This window comes from Tripterygium wilfordii, chromosome 14, assembly GCF_013401445.1.
Source record: "Tripterygium wilfordii isolate XIE 37 chromosome 14, ASM1340144v1, whole genome shotgun sequence".
Lineage (NCBI taxonomy): Eukaryota > Viridiplantae > Streptophyta > Magnoliopsida > Celastrales > Celastraceae > Tripterygium > Tripterygium wilfordii.
The window spans coordinates 3201927-3225273 of NC_052245.1; the positions used below are offsets into that span (position 1 = coordinate 3201927).

A 23347-nucleotide genomic window follows, 5' to 3' on the forward strand; every position below is an offset into this window, starting at 1 on the left:
ATGGCAAATAAAAAGGGTTTGACTTTGACTGATCCAATTCTTGAAACAGTGTCTGGTTACGCCGCGGTCCAAATTTACGATACTGACTCGTCTTCTCTGAAAAACCCTAATTCGGGACTAATCAAAAACAGAATTGAGAATACTACCGGCAATGGAGGACGCAGAGGGAGTCCTCAGTTTCGACTTCGAGGGCGGGCTCGACACGGGTCCCACTAATCCTACCTCCTCAATGCCCGTCGTCCAGCCCGATAATCCCGCTGCAGCTGCTGCTGCCAACAACAACAACTACGTGGCCCACTCTGCCGGGGGAGTGGAGCCAGGGGCGGCGGCAGTCGGAGCCAACTACGGACCCCGACGGAGCTTTCGGCAGACGGTGTGCCGGCACTGGCTCCGCAGCCTCTGTATGAAAGGTGACGCCTGCGGTTTCCTCCACCAGTACGACAAGTCCCGCATGCCTGTCTGTAGGTTCTTCCGCCTCTATGGAGAGTGTCGCGAGCAGGACTGCGTGTACAAGCACACCAACGAGGATATCAAAGAATGCAACATGTATGTTGTTCTGTTTTCTCTTTTGCCCTTTTCTTTTTGTTTACGGATGATTTGATACTTTGGAATTGCTGGATGTCGAAAGAATTTTCTTTAGAATTTCACCACTTATTGAATCAGTAACTGGTTGGTCCATTGGTTTGGATGTCTGCTTGATAAAGTTGGCAGTGATGGTGGTACCCGACTGTTGTGTGGTTTTTTGCAAGTTTTTTTTCCTGGCAGAATACTAGGTAGTTTTTGATGGATATTAGCAATTATCAATGCTTGGAGTATTAATTTAAAATGTTTTTGGAGAATGTAAATTTATTGAAGCATGGAGAAGGTGCAAGGAGAAGTACAAGAAAATTTGTGGTCATGCTAGTCATGAAAGACAGGCTTGGTTCCAATGCACCTTCATTTTTCACCTTTGTCTTTCTGGTTTAAATATGTTAAGATGATATCCTCCCCACCCACACCATCTTCTTTAAATGCTTACAGTGTCTTTCTTCCCCACTCCTCTTTTGTCTTCTTTTCCGGGATGAATGTGCTGACTTGTTTTTACTTCATTTAAGTCGTCAAATTTGAGATTTTTATTCAAGGAAATGCTATGGTTGTAGGTACAAGCTGGGTTTTTGTCCGAATGGTCCTGACTGCCGGTATAGGCATGCAAAGCTGCCTGGGCCTCCACCCTCTGTGGAAGAAGTCCTTCAGAAGATTCAGCAATTAAATTCTTACAGTTATGGAACCTCAAACAGGTTTTTCCATCAGAGGAATGCTGGTAATGCCCAACAGTCTGACAAATCTCAATTTTCACAAGGCCTTAATATCATCAATCAAGGTCAAGTTGTAAAACCTTCACCAACTGAACCTGCCAATGTGCAGCAGCAGCAACAGCAGCAGCAGCTTGTTCAACTGTCCCAACAGCAGAGCAATCAGACCCAGATGCAAAATCTAACCAGTGGTCAACCTAATCAATTGAGCAGAACTGCATTGCCTCTGCCTCAAGGAATATCTAGGTGTGTTCAGAGTCCCGTAGTCTTTAATTGGGCTATGTAAATAATGTTTTGTATAATCTTTGGAGTTGTGATAAGGATTATATTATTAAACTGATGATCATTCCCATATTCGTCAATCAGCTGTAATTAGCATGCTCAAAGTTTATATATAGAGAAAGAAAAAACTCTCTAATTTGTTGCTTGCTTATGTTCTGCTGCTGTTATTATTATTATTATATATTTTTTAAAATATTTTGATATATGGATTTTTTTTTTCATTTTGAGATTCCTGTTGCCCCAACGCCACGCTAATTGTTCTTTGCTTTTAAAGTGGAATTCAAGTTTTCCATCTCCTGTTAGGCTTCCAATCTGAATCTTGCTATCATGGGCTTGAAAAGGAAAAGTGTCTCCTTCTGTTTCTTTGTTTACTCATTTTAAAAGAACATAACAAATGCTTCTGTTTCTTTGTTTGGTCCTTTTTAAAAAATATAACACTATAACAGGTGTTTGATGCCATTTGAATTTATAGGCATGGCAAATGGGGTTCTAAATGGTGATCCTTTTGCTCTTCCCCTTTCACTTTCTTACCCTGTTCTTATGCTATTCCTCTTTTATAGTCTTTGAAATCTGACAGTCTTCACTGGTTGGTTATATCGTGTTTAGTAGTTAGGTTCTAGAGAGCTTTAGGCTTACAAACTTTAAGGAGTATGCCTTGACTCTTGGTCTTATTCGTGCCTGACAATATGTGTCCAGGTGTGGCTTTCAAAGGACGAATAATCTAAATACATTTTTCATAGATTGTGGTACAAAATATGCATTATATTTGTCATAGATCACCTACATGATATGCTTCATTTCTCACTCACTCTTTCGCCAACCCATGCATCATCCATTAGACCGTTAGTTTTGAAGAACATTATTTACACCTCATTTTTTACTAAGTACACCCCATTAACCATTTAAAAACACACTAGAATGGGGTGCAATTTGTAAAAAATGGGGTGCAAATAATGTTCATCTTAGTTTTTTCGTTCTTTTAAATCCATCTTATGTGTTTTTTTTTTTGCGTTCAAATAAAAAAATCTATCCTATGTTCCTAGATTCAAAACTCATTTTGGATCTCAAATTTCTACTGTGATGTTTTTTAGATGATGAAATGTTTCATTGCCTTCTCATTTAAGAACCTTTTTGATAAATAGCAAAAGTTTGGTTGCTAGTTGATTCAAAACCATTGTAAAGATTGAACTAGAAGTGAGAAAGGATTGTGAGTTTAGCTTTTGATAGGATTGAACAGCAAAAGAGAGTTCTTGTGATGGATTCTCATATATTCTTCATATAGAATATGATGTTTTTTTGAATGGAAATGTTTTATTAAGATGCACCAAGGAGGTGCAAACAGAGGCTACGAGGATTCCAATATTAGAGCATCTAATACGTTGTTACATAGAAAGGTACACCACAGTTTAAAGTTGCTAAACCATCTATCAATAAAAGCGTCAAAATTAGTATCCTTCGAATTGAAAATTCTATTGCTCCTCTCTTTCCATATCATCCAGATGATAGGCATGGGAAGAAGTTGGATGATTTTCCTCTTAGTCTTGTCCTTACTGAGACTCCATCAAGCCTGAAGCCACTTGCAATGCTGGAACATGAAATCCAGCTGATTCCCATTAGGTTCAAGGCAACATACCAGACAATGACGAAGCAGTTAAATGCAACCATGTTGCCGACTCCAACATTGTTTGGAATAAGAGTTGAATAGTTCACCTAAATTTATAATGTAGCTTGACAGGCATGTATATCAAAAGTGTTATTAATTTCTTCTTACTGATGGATATTTCATCTTTTCATGAGTGCTAAGCTAAAAACAATGAGTATGGTTGCTCTTCGAAAAAAGGGCTTGTATTGAGGATTACTAGGCTGTTGTTGTCTTGACTTTGGGGGCAGAGGTCACTTGCTAGCCAGATTTATCTCTACATTTTGGTGGCTGTAGTCCAACTCTAATAGAAACAGTGGTTGTGTCAGTAAGAAGTAATGTTATGATATGAGTCAAAAGTTTCAGAAGAACAAATTGAAGTATAGAGCTGGCAGGCACTATGTAGAACTGGATTTTCCGACCATGTAATTGAGCATGTTTCTAAATGATTACATGTCAACCACTTAGGTTCTTATGTACATTCATATACTAATCAATAATATCATTATTCATTACTGTTTTCCTTTCTTTTTCTTGTTAGTAATATTGTATAAAAAAAGAGAATTTTAATCTGAGTTAATAACCAATACCATATATCTTCGTTTTGCTAATTAATGTTCACATTCCTAATGATACTAAAGGAAAATGGAGGGGCAAGAGTCAAGAGATATGGTAATGGGGATTTAAGTTTTCTTAGGTACATAATTCAAACTGATGGTGACATTGAATATGATGTTGTAGAATTAAAGGTTGTTTGATTTATTTCACCCCGTTGAAGGTAAATAGATAGGCCTTTCTTTGTCCTGCTATGATCTGTGTTGTAGAATGCTGGGTTGAGAAGTGGCTACATGTTAAAAAAATGAAAGCAGCACAGTTGAGGATGTTGATCTGGATGTGTGGCAACAGAAGAATACATAAAATATGAATGGAAGGTATTTAAATAAAGGTAGAGGTCACTCTTATTAAATCTAAACGACATTGTCTAACATGGTTTGGACATGTACAATATAAGGATGCAAGTGCTCTATTCTGAAAAACTGAAAATTTTAAGATTTACAAGGCCAAAACGTTGAAAAAGACATTGATGGAAGTGATATGAAGAGTTATGGTTGAGTCCAAACAGTGAGACGTAAAGGAGAAAGAGGCGTAGAGAAGAAGACAGAACTAGAAGTTTTATTCTCTTCAGCTTAAAACCCTTAGGTCTAAAACCCATACACATATAACCCATCACTTAAGACATAAAAGGAAACTATGAAACTATAACATAAAGGAACTAGGAAACTATAACATAAAGGAAACAGCCGAACTCCAACAGATGAATGTGGAAAGATTAGTGGAGAGAGTAGCCTAGATAGAATGGAGTAGCTAGAGAGAATACCTGTTGGATGTCAATTACTTTTGAGTAGGATTTGTGTAGCCCACTTAAAGTATATGATATTAAGGCATATTGTTGGTTTTAGTTTTGTAGTATGTTGGATTCATCTGGTTTTAGCTGGGAGGGTTTGTGCCTTGCTAGGGTAATTAATTTCTCTATGCTACATGGCCAAATGACCATGGACTGCCTGTGCCAGAGTTCATGATTATAGTCATGTGGTGTGGGATGCATATGGATTTGAAAAATGAATGCCACGTCAAGTTGTTAAATTCTGAACTCTTTATAGCGATCTATCCATAATTGTGTACAAATAATTTTTGGTATATATATATATGTATGTATATGATAAAATTATCTATTACTCCCACTAGGTTAGAAGTTGTTTTTATGAGTTTGGATGTACTCATGTCATGTTATTTTGAAATGTGGAACATAGGTACTTTATTGTTAAGAGTTGCAACCGTGAGAATCTGGAATTGTCTGTGCAGCAAGGAGTCTGGGCTACTCAAAGGAGCAATGAATCTAAACTGAATGAAGCTTTTGACTCAGCAGAAAATGTGATTTTGATCTTCTCAGTCAACAGAACTCGAAACTTTCAGGTGAGTTCGGGAGGTAATGCTCTGCAAGCTGTTCAATTTGCAGTTCCAATATATTACCTCAGCTAAAAAGAAAATTTTGGGTTCCTGCCATTCTGCTGTGTTTTTAAAATTCCATCAACTAATTAAAATTATCTGCTTTCCTTGGGCCATCAAACTTGCAAAGACTTTGGTATATTAGGAATGTGATCATTCCTCATGGCCTTTTAAATTCCGTCAAGTGTGATTTATCTGTTTTTCTGGGCATCTAGCTTGGAGCAATCTGTCCACCCTTATTACAAAGAAGAAGAATTTGCAGCTGGTTCCTATGGCCATTCTTTGGTGCTTATGGAATGAAAGGAATAGGAGGACCTTTGACAATATGGAATCTTCTGTTAATGTTATTACTGAATCTATTTCTTCTACTTAAAGCTTTGGTTTTCCTGCAACAGCCTTCTTGAGGCTATTTGTATTGCCTCCTTGTAATTTGGTGCACTTTCTTGGTGCCTCTGAATAAAATTCTTTTCCTTTCAAAAAATCTAACTTGGAACTGACTTTGGTTCAATTAGGGATGTGCAAAGATGACAACGAAAATTGGCGGTTTTGTTGGTGGGGGAAACTGGAAATACGCGCATGGAACTGCACATTATGGGCGGAATTTTTCTGTTAAATGGTTAAAGGTACAATTGTTCCGATTCTCTAAAAATTTGTCCTTGTTTTGTTAATCCTTGTTGAATGATTGAATCTTGAAAGGACACTGGCTTTACTTTTTTGGTGCTCAGTGTATCTGATGTCGGATGTCATATGTATATACATGGTACCATTTAAGACTTTAAATAGATAATAAACAAGACAGAGAACAAGCTACGTGTAAACATGGTTATGAAAAATTTGTTTGTCATATATTTATTTCTTTGTGGCTTATTGCACTTTTTGTCTTTGCAGTTATGTGAACTATCCTTTAATAAAACTCGTCATCTGAGGAACCCATACAATGAGAACTTACCAGTGAAGGTAATAGCTTGGGCCATTATTACTTCTTGCTGTCTTAGTGTTTTTGCCCCCTTTTCCAGGAATATCCTTATCCTATTCTTCTTTGTCCTGATAAATGCAATATCACCTTGAGGCGAGCTTACGGAATTTTCCACTCATCCTATGTATGCCAGGATTAGTTTGCTAGTCTGCAAGAATACATCTGAATGTTTTCTAAAGGGCATCAGAAATGTGATCCATGTTAAGTTTAGGGCCAGAAGTGTCATTTAAAATTTTCTTTGACAGATTCTGCAGTGAAGATGTTTGTTTGCATGAGACTGTTCAAGTTTAGAAGGCTGTGTATAATAGTTTTAGGATTTTCCAAGGGCTGGTTAGGTTATCTTGAAAGCTGTAATTTCTTTCTATTTTGTGGAGTCATAGACGTGAGGGAGGATGGTTATGGTGACAGCTTTAGACTGAGCCAATCTCAAGCACAATTGGTTGGCCTCAATTTGTCTGTTGGATATGACTGATCTGTTGGGCAACCAATTACCATGGCCCAAACTAGTAACTATAACTTTTTAAATCTTCATTTTCCCTCCTTTATTTCAGTTTGATATTCACTCGTGGTATTTTAAGACCACTAGTTTGAAGTAGGATGAAAAGTTAGAGGGGTTTGAAGAGGAGGGAATCTCAGTCCATCTCAATTCTGTTACCTCTCTAATAAATTTCATTTTCTCGGCCATTAAGAAAAAGAAGAAACAAATTTATCTATATGTAACGGTATGAGAATATGGATATTTATTATAAAACTCAATTAGATGGATTGCTTAGCCCGAGATTGTTTTGTATCTAAGTTCTGCGAATATTTACAGACGTTATACAGAGAATTAGATCTACTGTTAGAAAGAACGAGGACACAGATGAGTTATGGTAAATTTTAAGTTGCTTGTAAGAGTCGAGGAGTGCTGTTAGTTCAAGCGGTGAAGCTCGTCATCCGGATCCCCCTGTTGGACAAATAAGAAATAAAGAAATGTCACTTTTTAGATTCAACTAAACTAAATATTCGCATAATAGCATGGAGGTGAAAGATAAAGGCTTTAATCTAAATAATTTGAAAACCATCCAGATTAACAAAAACAATGTCAATGAAAATACAACAGAATTACACACACTTCTCTTCCCCTTCCTCTTTCTCTCTTCAGGAGGGGCCTCCATTATTTTTTTGGGTTGTTTGTGTGTATTTTGTGTGGGTGGGGTGGGCCATATTGTTGGTTTCTTTCATATTCGGTGGGTTCTATGAGCATGATGACGCGTTTGATGTCTTTTGTAACAAATTTTTTTTTTTTCCTTTCTTTCTTTCCATTGGCATTAGTGCGTTATATCAATTTGCAAACACTAGCTTCTGTCTGTTGTCGGACCTTGTATAATTGCAGATAAGTAGAGATTGTCAAGAGCTAGAACCCTCAGTTGGTGAGCAGTTAGCTTCCTTGCTTTATCTCGAGCCAGATAGTGAACTGATGGTATGTGGCCCCCCCCCCCCCCCCCTCTTCTTTATGAGTGGCAGTTTAAGTTTTGATATTCTGTTTTATTATTTTCAGAGCTCATGTACAAAAGTGCATTTGTGATACTTAAGTTGTGCCTCAGTCAATGTGCTATTCATGTTATGGAATTTTCAGAATTGGTTTTTTTCATACAACGCTTACCAATGTGAATACACAGATAAACATTTCATAAGGGGGACTAGCAGTGGTAACGATTGGAACAACTGGGCTGCTTCTTGGCACCCTAAAAATTGATACATTTATTTGGTAGCCTATTTACTTGTTTTGTCAGTTAAAAGTTGAGAAATGAGCTATGTTTTGTTCATCCTATGACATCCTCGAAGCTTTTCGATGACCTTTCTTGAACACATAAACTTCCTTTGCAATTGGTATGTGATGCATCCGTTAGTAACTTCTAGGTCTTGTTGATTCTCCCTGTCCAATAACAAATTCAATAAACTTTGCTGCTTGGGTGATTTTAATTCTTGGTTCTGAACGTGTGTTCTTTTTTCTTGTTTACAGGCAATCTCACTTGCAGCAGAGTCTAAACGAGAAGAAGAAAAAGCAAAGGGAGTCACCACTGACAATGGAGGTGAAAACCCAGACATTGTTCCGTTTGAAGATAACGAGGAGGAGGAAGAGGAAGAGGAAGAAAGTGAAGAGGAGGAGGAAAACTATCGTCAGGCTCTTGGAGCAGGAGCTCAAGGGAGGGGTAGGGGCAGAGGAATCATGTGGCCTCCTCACATGCCCCTTGCACGTGGGGCCAGACCTTTCCCTGGTATGCGAGGTTTTCCCCCTCCAATGATGGGTGCTGATGCGTTTCCTTATGGACCTGTTACACCAGATGGTTTTGCGATACCTGACTTGTTTGGTGTTGGTGCTCGCCCTTTTGCTCCATATGGTCCAAGGTTTCCTGGCGATTTTACAGGCCCCATGTTCCATGGGCGACCTTCCCAACCTGGAGCTGTATTCCCAGCTGGAGGACTTGGGATGATGATGGGTCCCGGACGTCCACCCTTTATGGGAGGGATGGGCCCTGTGGCTCCGAATGCGATTCGAGGAGGCAGGCCTGTGGGTATGCCACCAGTGTTCCCACCGCAGCTACCACCTACACAAAATGCCGGCCGAGGCATTAGAAGGGATCAAAGGGTACCCGTTAATGATAGGAGTGACAGATATAGCGGAGGGTCAGATCAAGGCAGGGCTCCAACTGGAGGGCTAGACGATGAGACACAGTATCAGCGAGAAGGATCACGGGCTTCCCAGGATGATCAATTTGGTGCTGGAAATAGCTTTAGAAATGATGAAAGTGACAGTGAAGATGAGGCACCAAGGCGGTCTAGGCATGGGGAAGGAAAGAAGAAGAGGGAGGCTTAGAAGGGGATGCTAGCCACGCTACTGATTATTAGCAGATGCCATCTTATAATCTAAAACAAACTCGACAACACTGCTATTAGTTAGGAGTCGAATTTGGTCCTGGGAATCATGAGTGATCTTTTATGCCTCATAACTCTTCCCTTTTTTGCCCTATGTGATAGATAAATACGAGATTGTAAAATTTCAGGTGTACACCTTTTGTTGTTCCTTTTTCTTTATCAGAAGTGTATGATTTACATGATTTTCCTTGTGCATATTATTGATGTTATATAACCTGATGTGGTCAAGTTCGTCAGTAATATGAGATCATATGTCCTAAAGGAAACACTTCAATACAACGCCACTTTTACATAATGATTGATTTAGTAATTGACCTCTCCTTTGGTTGATATTGGTCAGTGATTATGACATTGGATTAGGAGTGAAGATTTGTGGTAGAAGGGAAACATAGGGTTCTTTGTGTTACAAAAAGGATACTGGGGTTGTAAGTCCAAAGAGATGAGAAAAAGGCGAGTTTGACCCATGGACTGTGATGTACTCTAAAGCTGCTCCTTTTGTGGTTAGGATGTGCTGATATTCAGCTGGTATATCTGAGTTCACTGTCGCTAAGACTGGTTCATTTTTGCCCGGATGTCCTATGGAGCCCGTCCATAAGTGTAACAATCTTCAATGATGATATTTGAATCCGCCATGGTTAGATCTTTTCTTTACGCTTTGACATGGTGTTTGGCTGTTATTATAGAATCCTCACTCATTTGTAGGTTTGGTCACTCCTGTTGAATTTACAGTTTACTGTTAAAATCTCTGCTTAGAACCTTAACGTTTAGAAAACATTCTTCCAAATCAACACTTAATAGAACATTGGAGAGCTTGATATTCTGATTGGGAGGCACAGCATAAAGAAATCCCATGATAAAAATTTTGTAACCAAAAGGTTCACATTGGAGGATAGGAACAAAGCAACTGTAATATACAAAGTTCTTGTGCAAAATATTCATGTCAATTTTGGAAAACAATAGCCTAGCTCGACTGCAGATTAAATAATTTCAACCGTTTGGCTCGCAATAATAAATTAGAACCCTTCTCCCACTTCCTCAACTTAGAGAGAGAGAGAGAGAGAGAGAGAGAGAGAGAGAGAGAACAGGCTTCTTGAAAGGTGTTGGAAAGAATGATCAACCCTACTAAACAACAAACCACCATTTTATCAGATCCCCCGGTTTATATGATGTACATTAGGCTCTAGACGTACCACCAACTAAGGGTAACCATCTGTATGACCAGTAGTCAATCAAATGCAAGTGCCGGTAATCATCTTTCCACCTGATCAATAATCTGGTAACGAGTTAGCCAGGTTCTCCCAATGTAAATTCACTGCTCCGCTTTTGTTGCATCTCTCTGATCCTTTTGCTCGGGAGCATCGTTAGTGCCTCCTGCTATCTTCACATCTGCTAAGGGAATGGAGTTCGAATCATTAATTCCATCACTTGTTTCTGAAGCCTTAGAAGATCTCGGAGGAGGGCTGTCCTCTGCTAACTGGGGTACCACTCCATCGCCAGCATTATTTTCATTTACTAATGCATCAGAGGATGATGGACATGATTCAGTAGCGTCTGGATGCTGATCAACACGCTGATCTTCTGATTCCACTTGCAGCTCACCATTTCGGCTGGGATGATTTTCATCTACATTAATTGAACCGCTGGAGTCTGGAGTCTCTCTCCATTCAACCCAAACAGATGGTTTATCAGCCCCACCGGGTCCTACTTCCTCCAAATCTTCTACTTTTGCTTCATCAACCAAAGAGGATGTTGCCGCATCATCTAACTCCTCATCCTCACCAACAGTAACCTCCTCATTGCCAACACCATTAATAACACCAGCAGCCTCAGTATTAGGTGACGATGACACAAGTGCACCAGATGAACGCTCATTAGCAATTCTGTCATCCTCAAAAGCAAACCAATTGGAATTTGTAAAAAGAGAGCCACTGCAAACACCAGAGCAAATGCACAGTAGTTAGGCCACGAAATTGGGAACAGAACTTCAAAAGACAATAATAATAAAATAAAGAGCACTTTGAAGGCACAATAGGTAATTTCAGAGCTCATGGTCTCCCTGAAAACAGGCCACAAATCATTGATGCCAGTAAATTCTCAAACCAATTTAAACCAACACTACCATCAGCAGACCAGTTTTGACCAGCCAAAATGAATTCCAAAAGATTTAGTCTCACTATATGAAGATTTTCTAAATTCATAACTTCCATTTCGCAAGCTAACAGGCACTCATTAATTTCAAATTAAAATTCATTTTTCCCTAGAAAGACTGGCGTGTTGAAGACCATGACAAACTCTCTATTTGAATCCAAAAAAAGGGGACGATCAGAGATGGATCTTTTCTTTCTTTCTATGTACCATAAGAAAAGAGAGATTATTCCACCCATTGCATGGAAAACATAGAGAGGGATGCTTTAGTCCGAGTGTATATAATTAGAAAAATCAACTTCCAAATAAGTATACACAAAGGAATATCAAGAAAGGATTTCCTCTACCTTTCCTGGTCATCCCCCAAACGCAAAGAAGATATAACTACTTCAGCAGATTCATCATCAAAGTAAACATCCTGCAATTCCCTACGTAAGAATCTTTGCCAATAGTTCGCATTATTTTTATGAAATAAAAATACAAGGCAAATGAAAGAGCACAGATGATGAACTCAATATATAGGAATGGGAGATTAATGCATGGACCATCTAGAAAGGGTCTCTTGAAAAAAAACCAATAACTTTCGATTAGAACCAAAGGAAACATATACTGGTTGTGGTGGCTGGATGGCAGGTAAAAAACTCAGAAGGCAGCTGTCCAACTCAAAAAAGATTTTCAGAACATGGAAAAGGAAAAAGGAGAAAGCAAGGGAAAAAAACAAAAAGGAAAACAAAATCTTCCGAGTGGTTCAAGCAAGTAATCTTCCTAAGTTTTTTATTGGAGAGAGTATAAAATATGTATGAGGTGGTCACATCTCTTTGTATCTGTCCATTCATTTTATTTTTAAATGGATCCATGTACTGCGCATCCATACCTCATCGTCTCGTTCAAGTGAACCATGGGCCTGCAGCACATAAGGAAAAAAGAGTCAGAATACTTGATAACTATGAACTGTGTGCTTATATCTTTGTATCTTATTGCATGAAAATACACTGGCTAAAAAGTGATATTTAGGTCGAGAGAAAACCAAAGATTATAAAATTCAGTCAAGACAGAAGAAAAACTCTAAGAAACAATGGTTGTAGATCTAAAATTGCATCCATTAAAGTGTCCCAACTTCCAAAAAATCTAGTGCAATTTAATTTGGCTGGGTGACAGGAGCGACAAAGGCAGAGAAAGAAAAAGATCACTGATTGTGGTATCCAAGACATCTGGTCTAAACCTAACGTTAGCATTTAAACTCCGACATAATACTAACATCAACTCTTCTTCCATATGTATCTTTCATATGATTATATGAACAATACATAATAATAAGCTGAAAGTGGAAAACACAAAAAGCAGTAAAATGTACCTCGTCAGTATCATCATTATTGTAGATACCATATCGGAAAGCCTGGCTTAAGTTATTTGCTAAAGCTGCAACATCATAGTCTCTATCTCGGTAATCATCCTCGTCACTATCTCGAGTCCTGTCTTGTAATCCTGTTGGCCTCCTGTTACAACATGATAAGAGTCATAGAGCTTAAAAAGACAACATATATTTTTATATAAAGCTGGTGATAACCCATTTTATCATGAATTCTCCAAATATATTGTGAATGACAAAAAAAAAAAAATAAAGAGAGGTGTCACTCAAATAGTAGAGGATATTTTATCTCCACTGTTAATGCAGACAGGATCATAAAATTTGCAGGCCATGGCTCCTGCCAAGGGTAAGAAAAGCTGATAAAGAAGCCTCATTAAAGTAACAAGCGGCATCAACTTGACAGTCTGACAGTCGCAGTAAAATTTAAGGTTTCTTACCATTTCTTTCTCAACTAAGCACATGTTACGAAATCAAGCCCATTCAAATCCTTCAAAACAAAATGTAATGATCCCCAGAATCAGATTATCTTGCGATGCCCATATAGAATAATAGTAAAAAAGTTCATTGGTTATTTTCTCATTGATTCTTGGTTAGCCCAACAACAACTCTTAAGCATTTCTTTTTTTATTTGTGAAATATTTTCATCAACCTTAACCAGCTATCAGGTAGATACAACAGCTCTTTCTCAAAGAATTTGTAATCCCATTCTAAATGATACGTTATTCAGAACAGCAGAAGATACTGTTTTCTTACCAACAAGAACAACTTCTTGAAATTCCACAGGATGCAATAAATGAGGAAAAACACCTGTTTCTCCCTATTACATGAAATCATTAACAAAGCTTTAAACCTTTTCTGACCCAATAGGTACAAGAACTATTTAATTTACAAGCAAATTATTTCGTTCTGTAGAGCTTCATGTACAACATGTAAATGCAAATCAGTCTGGATATCAGATTCAGATAGATGGTAACAGCATTTTCCAGGAATATTACATACCCGCAGGCCCACTGGTAGACATTTTCTACTGCATTACGCTTAGATAAGACATTTGTCTGCCAATCATTCCATTCACTACTTTCCTGCCAGGAAAAGAAACCACACAAATAAGTAATTTGTCGATAAAAGACAATAAAGAGGTGAAATTATTCCAGAAATTTGGGATTCATAAGCACCTTGAGGCGTGTACAGCTAGCACAAAACAACAAAGGAAAAGGTACAAATAAAAAAAAAGAGAACCAAAACATCAAGACAAGAAAGACCTGGATATCAGTAGTAAGTTGCCCTGTGTGTAAGACTTTGTGCATGATCCATATTTTTTTGAATGGAAATGATATGTTACATTATTACTTGTCCAATTCCTCTATTGAAGCCTCTTAGTAGTCAAAACTCTTAACTAACAAATCCACATGCTAGACAAACGTCTGAACATTACGTCCCACATTCAGATCAATAATGTCAACATAAACAAATGTTTAGAGTTTATACCAACCTGCAGATAGGCTTGAATTTCAGAATTGTTACTCCCAACCTGAGCAAGTTTGTTAGATATATGTGTCAAGTGTCCAATATTCCCTATCCTGGGTGGCGACCTACCCTCAGCAGGAACCGTGGGCTGCAACAAGAATAGAAAACAAGTGTCAGTCAAGTTCTACCACAAAGCGCCACTTTGACATCAGAATAGTCCAAAGAAACATTGATTATAAAAAGAAAAATCCAACAAAGTTATCACCAAGAACAAATTATCAAAAAATCCGACGATTGCCTCTATACATGACTAAATCTTACCTTACTCGGATGAGCCACTAATGTGAAATTCTTCTCTGCTTCAAGTATTTTTCCAATAAGATTACACTCTTGAAGAAGATGTTCAATAAGTGAAGCATTCTTGCTCTCCAAACATGTTGAAATTATATTCTCTACATGATGATGCATAAAATTATTGTATGGGTACCTACAGTCACAAATAAACAGATAAATGAAGCCTACAACCTAACAAGTCTAGCTGGCATAACCAAAAACTGTATACTCACTCAAAGAATAAGTCCAAAATCCTCCGTACTGCTCCAAGACGAATCAATACATTCTCTGCAGCTTCGCTACTCACTGTCAGTAGTACGGAAATAAATTCTACAATCTGAAAAAAAAAAAAAAAAGTTAGGTGATAATCAACATAAAATTCCCATGAATTTTCTTCAAAGTTTCACTCAAACATCAATCTTCACAATTTCATAAGATGAATTGAAGATTTAGTATGAAGAATTCAGTCCTACCAATACATTGGAAAGGAATAAAGATCACAAGGAAGATACCTTTAAACGATGCTTTCCAAGAGGTGGCTGCAATTTGCCATATGTAGTTAGCAGGACATAATTTGCAGATGAAACATCGAAAAGCTTTAATAAACCGTCTGCAAAAAAAAAAAAAACAAACCAAAAAATAAAATGATAAGAAAATCTCTTTGATAAAAAAAGAAGTTACATCATCCAAGAAAGCATGTTTCTCACCCTACTTTTGGGTGACAACCGCATTTAGTATGCAGCAACTCATTAAATTAACTATTAAGTGTGAAGAAAGACGCAAACAAAAACAATGAAAAAACTGATAATCAATCATCCGACAAATAGTTTAATTCTTAAGGAACAAAGTTCAGTATAAAAGACACTCCAGGTTTCCACGAGTCTATGCACTGAACTTGTCTGTTTTGAATCAGAAGATTTGTCCTCTCCAACATACGGAAGAATGCTAAATGCAAACAACTGCAGGGATATGAAATGACATTTAATATAAATGAAAAACTCACTGAAAGAGCAGTGGCATTGAATACTACTCCCACACTCTTTCTCAAGTCATCAAAACAAGAAAAAAAAAACACTTGGGACAAATCATAAAAAAATCCAGAGTATCCTTTCCATTTAATTTCAGATAAGTGATAAATCCATCCAAAAGAAAGCCCACTTTGTTCCTTCACTTTCTTGTTGGATATCTCCTTCTAGAAAATATTCCTTATCATTTCAAATTCATTAGATCTTTGTCTTAATATGTTTCATTAGATCTTTGTCTTAATATGTAGGATTACTTTTCAATTTCCAATTTTCAATTCCTGCCCAACAGACATATCTTTTATGAAGCTTCTGCTAATTATGCCTTTTGAGCATTTCTCTAAGGCAATCTAATGCCCATTTGTCTGTGTAGGGGAATTTTTTTGACATAAATATATCTAGGAAAGACACCATTATGCCAAAAAGTAAAAAAGTAGGTGTCATTATTTTGAGGGAATAAAAATACCTACGCCCTCCAGCATGCCTTCAACTGTCTCAGGGCTAGCAGTTATTGTGGATCCATGAGCAAACTGGCGGTTGTGTGCATGAAATGCACCCAACGAGTGCCTTTTAGGGTCTAACAGAGATATGCATACAGACAATGAGTTAACCAGAACAGACTTTGGGCGTGAGTCTTCCAAAGCATGACGAAATAATCTTCCAATAAAGCTGCACAAAAACACAAAAAAAAAAAAAAAAAAGCCCCGATGATTCAGGTACAATGTTAGACTGAACATAAGCAGATGTCCAGCTACACGAAGGAAGGAGACAACAAACATTACCTTGGGCTGGAGATCTTAGCACCAAGACCAGGGGGAGCAAATCGTGTTATAGCACAGAGTATTTCAGCCGCATTAGAATGAACCTCGGGGCAATCCTGCAAAGTTTTCAACAAGCATATACTGAATATCAATTATCTGAAACACCAAATAGATAAATTGTTTTTGATTGGAAACCAAATCGATAAATTGTTAACACCCATACTACACGAAAAACTGCAATTAAATGACAATGGTCAACATTTTGGCATAATTAGATCCAATAGCAAAAGGAGAAAGAAATGCAATGTTATTACATAGAGCATTATTCAGCAATGTTTACGAAAAGCGGAAGTGTATCGATGGGAAAGTTCACGACTAAGCCAATAAAACTTGAAATCCACCAAGAAAATTGAGAGAAACCTCAAAAATATTATTAATTTGTCATCAAAAGTTTTTTTTGCCAAAGATCTTACAATCCTATAAATACTAAAACTATAAATCCCTAGAAAACATAGACTTCCAAAAATACTAATAACAAAAATAAAAATGCTAATACCAACCTAATTTGCTAGAATTCCAAATACCCACCAAAAATAAAGTTCCTATTACGTAAATATGAATAAATCCTAATAATTAAAGAAAATACTAAATCTTGTCCTACAGCAAATGTAATTTCCATGTGAAATTCCTTACACAAGATTTGAATAATGTGCAAGATAGAGTAGATACTTAATTATTCATACCGTCCTAAACAGCTCAGGTGCTAAGGTATGATAAAGTCTAATGTTTAACCAGGCTATGTTAGAGCCTTAGAGGAGTGGTTACAATAATTTGCTTTGGAAAGAAAAAGCGGTAACTTCTCATAGGGGCAAAGTGTGAAGGTAAGAGAACACAAAAGCATCGAATAAGGTTAAAGGATCCCATAAGATTGGACTGTGAGAGTGCAAAGCCAGTGGAAGACTCATACAAGATATCAATATTACCATGCTGTGAAGGGGGAATTACAATATGGTGCTCCACGTTATAAATGGCCTCTAAAGGAGATGATTCCAAGTCTTTCCTCTACAGAAGTCAAGGTCGCTCTGGCAGCAAATCGTCTAGCATTCGCAGGAGGAAATTGTGTTGGAACCCCTTAGTTTGCCAGAGATTGCAGGACTTCGAGTTGGACTCTATGAGTAGTTCGAATTATTATAACTAATTTGCATAAGAGGGTGGCATGGGAATATAGTGTTTGGAAATCCCAAATGGAACAGCATTTGATACTTTATTTAATTGTTGAGCACCCACAGGATTATTCCCTTTCGGGGGAATAAGGTGGCATTTCTAACTGGACTACTATATTAAAGGAGTTCCCCTGAAAGGACAATTCTATCTGAAGGCTTGAACAGTATAAATCAATCTGACACTTACATAGTCCAGTAATCTAGAGATCCCAGGCTTAATCAAAGCATAAAACATTGATATTCACATATGCATAAAAGCCTAGGAAGCAAAAATCTGACGAACTTGGCTACGCAGGTCAAGACTTCAGTAATGGACTGCAATGCGAATTCAACATAAGAAGCTCAAATCCAAAAGACAGAGAACCATCAGAGATTGTTTTTGACATTCTTTTACTGCTAAATTAAAAGGTCCAACAGAGAGTCCAAAAAAGAATATGGTAATCAAAGGTCAGATAAGCAAACATACATCATGTATGCACTGCATGAGAGAACAAATTCTAGATCACCCACAAGCACAAGAAACGATAAAGCAACAATCACATAATGACAAAGTGCTCAAAAGTGGAAGCCATTAGTAGTCCCACAATCAATAAAGCTTACCGAAGAGCTAAATTTGTCCACAATCATATCCAGCAGATCCGTATCCTCTATCCACTGCATTGCTTCCATATGATTTGTATAAATATGTTCATCAGCACCAATCAACCGTATTAGGACCTGCAAAACAAGGATTTCTATGTGCTTAATAGTAGATTGGCAATCAAGAATAACTAGTTTGATGGTAACAGATATTTAAAGAGCAACAACACCACAAAATGATATGCAGTGACAGATGGTGGTGCCAATTACAAACAGATTCTAACCCAAGGCACAACTTTAGCAAGAAATTCAATTGCCAAGAACGAGAAACAAGCACGACCAGAAACTTGCCTCCATAATGGATGTTATACCAATCAGGCCAACTAGTTGCGTAAGAATTTCCTGATGTGCCTGGAAACCACACAGAAACAATCAGTAATAAAACAACCTGAAGCATTTGGGCGTTTATTATGGGAGAAAAAAACAACTTTATACCATAATGAACATTAGGATAGTGAAAAACACATAAAATCTAGCAAAAAAGGTCTCCATCAAATTAATAAAAGGTAAAATGATTAAGCTTTCAGGGAATATCATCATTCCAGAAGGAACTATATTGCTGTCGGTATCACCATATTTTACAATTTCCTCTGCCATTAGTCATTAAACAGGTTATCTTCGGACACCTAATCATCAACCACCTTAAAACAGTCTCGCCTCATAAGGTAATTCCCACGTAAATGCATGCCAAGAATGTTGGCATTTCATAAAGTCATGAATATTTAATCAAGAACTGTGACAAATGATTATGTGAGCGAAAAACCGCAAAGTAAGGCAAATTTTAAAAACCACTTGATATCAGATTTCAGCAAGAAAATCCAGTTACATTTACCTCGCGTGTATTATTTGGTACTTTGTTCTTTAATGCATTATTCGATACTGATATCGTTGCTGCAACAAGCTTCTTCATTTTTTCTCTCCCCTTTTCTCCTATTTTCTTTCTTTCTGCTAGAGTAACCTCTGGTTACTGTTCACATCTGAACTTTCTTTTGATAGAATTTCCTTATATTTGCTTGGACATCCCTATTCCTCCCAGGCCTTCAACATCCAATTTCAAGCTGCCAGGCTTTATTTAAATGGTGGGGGATTTGTTTTCCAGCAATCTTAAACATGGATTGCCGCCACTATTTCGACATTGAACCTTATGTCCTCAATTTTCAAACCCTAGATAATCCGAAAACACTCATACGAAAATAATTCTAAATTTGTCTCACATCATACCAAAAGTGGGAGTTTAACAAAAATCTGCATTAATTCCATTAATAGAGGAAGAGTTCTCGAATCTAATGAAAGGAAAAGCATAGACCAAAACAAAACCTAAAGGACCAGCCTTTAATTCGAATCTAACTGCCTTCCCACAAATACAGAACCAATATAAGAAAATAATATGCACAGAAAAAACCTTATGCAATAAAAGAAAAAAGAATATTATTATTCACTTACTTTAATATAATTCATAAAAAGAACTGTCTTCCGCAACAATAGGCATACAACCACCTAGCAAGAAAAAAGTAGGAAGTATCAATACCAATTACATAATTCCTATCGAAAGGAAAATATAAGACATAAAAGGCATAACTGTGATTTTTCTTCCATTAAAATGCAAAACCTTGGAACTCCAATTTGCAATACCTTGCTGAAGTACCCAGCCAGCAGTGTACTATGGGAGTTTTTTGGTTGCAAAAAGGAAAATAGCATATCCATCAACTGCAAACAGGCCACAATCAAACAATTCAGCAACTAACATTTGCAAAGGCTTCAATTGTATAAAGAGGCGAAAAATTCCTACCTCCTCATCCTCTACCAAGGCTTTGAGTATGACATCAACTTCACAAGTAAATATCTCACAAGCAATAAAAGGAAACCTAGATAAACAATAACACGGCAATATTAACTACGGTAGACAGGGCACTGAATGATTCACATGGATTCACACAGAGAAGCCTACTTGAAAGTTCGCCTCTTTTCAGCATCCTCAGGAGCTTCTTCCACAATATATCGGATAAGTTGTTCAACCTGAGGCTTTTCTCGTAAACTGAGAAAATAAAACATTATCACCACGAAAAATAATGAATTTAGGGAGAAATATTAACTCAGCTGCAAAATACAATTATAGTAAAAAAGGAACCAACTAAATTAAATGAGGGTCCACTCCTCTTCAAATGCAAAAAGATTAATGATGAAATCCTGTGTAACAAAAGTAACCTTTATGTCTTTGCTTATCCCTTACGTCTCCACTCCCTAATGAATAGTCACACCTAATATTAACAGATTCCGTTTAACTAACACCTTCAAGTCCAATTAGCATTAAATTACCATGAAAGAATCAATATTTGACCCTTGAAGAACAGATGAAAACATCACATATACGTTGACAAGTAGGTGATCAAATAACAAAATAGAAGAGCATTACAAATTGATAAGGCGTCCATTAAGAGCTTTGCATTCTTGAATTATTTCATCCTCATCCAAAAGCTCGTCCAATGTAAAATTGTCCTTATCTAAAATCGTCTCCACCTGCAGTTGAAATATGAATGAGAATTGGAACAAACCCATATGAAGCACTAAACAAAGAGTCACCCAGAGGAGGCCAGAGCTATGAAACAAAAAGAAAACATATAAAAGAAAAAAAATAAAAGAAGAGGAAGAAGAAGAAAAGGGGGGGGGGGGAAGAGAAGAGTAGAAGAAACATAAATTTTCAAAAGATGTTTCCAACAATCAAATATATGCATAGGGAAAAAAATGAATTTCCAATACAAATGCATCCCATATCATAACACAAACATAAACTTTATCAAGTTGCAGATAAAAAACACAGAGAAACAAATGCCATTTGATAGGTAACCAACAGGAGCGCTGAAGCTGCAACTGTTTATCGTTCACTAAAGCACAAACAAATTGGAATAAGACATTCTAATCTTACCAGTATATACCTATGCCCATACAGACTGTAGTGTATAAACATAAATGTATGCACAAGTGATAGAATATGTATAATTGATGCGAAATACCCCAACCCAACAAGTTAACTTATTGGGTTCAATGACTAAGTAACTAATCTTAACATGGTATCAGAGCTAAGGTCTAAGGTTCAAACCTTAGCCTTCACAATTTAAACCCCCATTTGTTGTTGCCCCAAATGTAGGCCTTTGTGTGTGTTTATTGTTGCCCAAGTGAGGGCCCTCTGTGAGAGTATCCCTAGGTTGGGCCTCGTTTTTTGTGCATGTGTTCCTTGGATTGCCTAGCCCGCACGTGAGGGGAAGTGTTAGAATATGTATAACTAATGTGAAATGCCCCAACTCAACAAGTTAACTTACTGGGTTAAATGACAAAGTAACTAATCTTAACAACAAGTATTACACTTGCAACACGGCACCGAATAGTATGAAAGGCAATCAAGCTGCATACCCGCTCCATGATTTATATAAAACAACATTCCTACAATAGTAAGATCAAGCCCCTGCCGATGTTAATTTTGAAGGTATTAATTATTTAGTAGTTTTATAATGTGACTTTTACTGGAATATGGTGTCTAACAATCTAAAACTCAGTACAGGAGACAACCAAAATACACTTATTAAAGGGCTAAAAAAACTGTGTAGTTCAAGGCTCAGACAGTTGATTGCCAAAATGGGCATTCCAAAAGCTATATTCTAGAACCTACAAGGATCTTGATTGAACAAGGTGCTAAAGCTTCTTGGAATGGATGGTTACATACTAGAATTAGCTAGAGAATAACTTCAGATATTCAACCCAAGCTAAAGATTGTGATCATATACAGGATGTATATAAATAATTATTAAAATATTTTCTCCACTCCATTAAAGGGTCAAAATTGAAAGCCTTGCATTTGCAATTAGCGAGTAAACTCAATATCACTTGCATGGGGTGCAAAGTTCGATTTGCCCTCTATCAAAAAGTTAATAACAAAACCCCATGAGTTATCCAAAAAAAATTTAGCTGCTAACCTCGTGGTACTTTAATTAAATTGAAACTAATTTTTCTTTCACGAAAAGCCACCAAAAAAAAAATTAACTACAAGAAACAGAGAAGAGATGCGGCTCAATATCATTCCCAATCACATTTACATTTTAATTTCACTTCAAGTAAGATGAAATGTGAGATTAAGAATTTCAATAAGATGAGATAATGAGATTCACGTTTGTTCAAAACTTATAGAACTACATGAATTTACAAAGTGGATCAACCATTAATCAACTATGCATTAACTGAACCAGATAAAAATCCAAATAAGAATCCTGATCCAATTTTGTGCAAGTCTTGAAATTCAAAATATTTACTCCAATCATTCCCCAACAGGAGGCAGAAAATGAAAGAGAACCGAAAATTCAAAGCCGTAAAAGGTAATGGCAACAATCCATAACATACACGCGTACGTGCTTGCGTATATACATATTATGTAGTGTGATATAATTTATTGCCAGCAATTCAAGTAAGATAACTCACCGGTGACGCAGTGGACAATCCTGCCATACGCCAAAACATCTTGAATTCCGCTGCAAATTTAGCCTCCAACAACGAACCCCCGAATCAGATCTATCAGCCTAGGAACCCTAGCGCCCAAACAATCGCCGATTCGCCAAGAACAACACCAAGCCAAAACACTACAAAGAGACCAATCAAAGAATCACAAAAACCATAGAAGCACAAAGATTGATTTCGGTAGCATCGAGCGCAAGAGAGTTTAGAGAGAGAGAGCAAGAGCACCTGTAATCGCGGCAGCGAGAGAATTTGCCAGTTCATAGATGATTTGCCAATTTAGAGATGCGAACAAAAGAAGAAAATAGTATATACGAAAAATATTAAAATTAAAATTAAGTTTTTGATTCATATCACAATTGGAAAGTTCTGTTTTCTGTATTTTTTAAATTTTATTTATTATATTACTATAATTTATAAATTGGGATTTGTGTGATCGATTTTATATAATCTAAAGTTCTCTTCCAATAAAGTTGGGAGGAGGATTGCTGCAGGCTGAGACATTAAATGTGTCTTTTTTGCCTTTGCAGAATTACCAATTATGTTAATATTTTTATTTATAATAAACATTATAAAAAAATCCTACAAATTTTAAGTCTGACCAAAAATCTATCATCATTAAAATTAAAAAAGAATTTCAACAATAGGGTGTGAGGGTAACGACCCCCAACTTAACTGGTAATGCATTCTCATTCTCACACCTAGACATTAAGTCTAGGGTTCAATCCCCTCCTCCGTCCAATGTATAAAAAGAATTCCATCCTTCTAATAAA

At 37.0% G+C, this 23347-nt stretch overlaps 2 protein-coding genes across 2 annotated transcripts; one reads left to right on the forward strand and one right to left on the reverse strand.

Annotated features, from left to right (window-relative positions):
• Positions 1-53: 53 nt before the first annotated feature.
• On the forward strand, positions 54-9329 carry LOC120015004 (30-kDa cleavage and polyadenylation specificity factor 30-like). Its single transcript, XM_038867176.1, has 7 exons — positions 54-546; positions 1140-1538; positions 5025-5187; positions 5733-5843; positions 6109-6177; positions 7572-7658; positions 8202-9329. The coding sequence occupies exons 1-7, from the start codon at positions 152-154 to the stop codon at positions 9054-9056; spliced, it is 2079 nt and encodes a 692-aa protein (XP_038723104.1). The 5' UTR covers positions 54-151; the 3' UTR covers positions 9057-9329.
• A 624-nt stretch (positions 9330-9953) lies between these two features.
• Positions 9954-22962, reverse strand: LOC120015180 (serine/threonine-protein phosphatase 6 regulatory subunit 3-like). Its single transcript, XM_038867428.1, has 20 exons — positions 22803-22962; positions 22542-22699; positions 20488-20591; positions 20023-20109; positions 19864-19939; positions 19707-19781; positions 19518-19571; positions 18366-18425; positions 18036-18152; positions 16234-16328; positions 15918-16120; positions 14942-15039; positions 14663-14766; positions 14418-14583; positions 14122-14244; positions 13629-13711; positions 12615-12756; positions 12135-12164; positions 11608-11678; positions 9954-11043 (listed from the first exon to the last, which is right to left on the reverse strand). Exons 2-20 carry the CDS (start codon positions 22578-22580, stop codon positions 10425-10427), a joined length of 2346 nt encoding a protein of 781 aa, XP_038723356.1. The 5' UTR covers positions 22581-22699; positions 22803-22962; the 3' UTR covers positions 9954-10424.
• Positions 22963-23347: the final 385 nt, after the last annotated feature.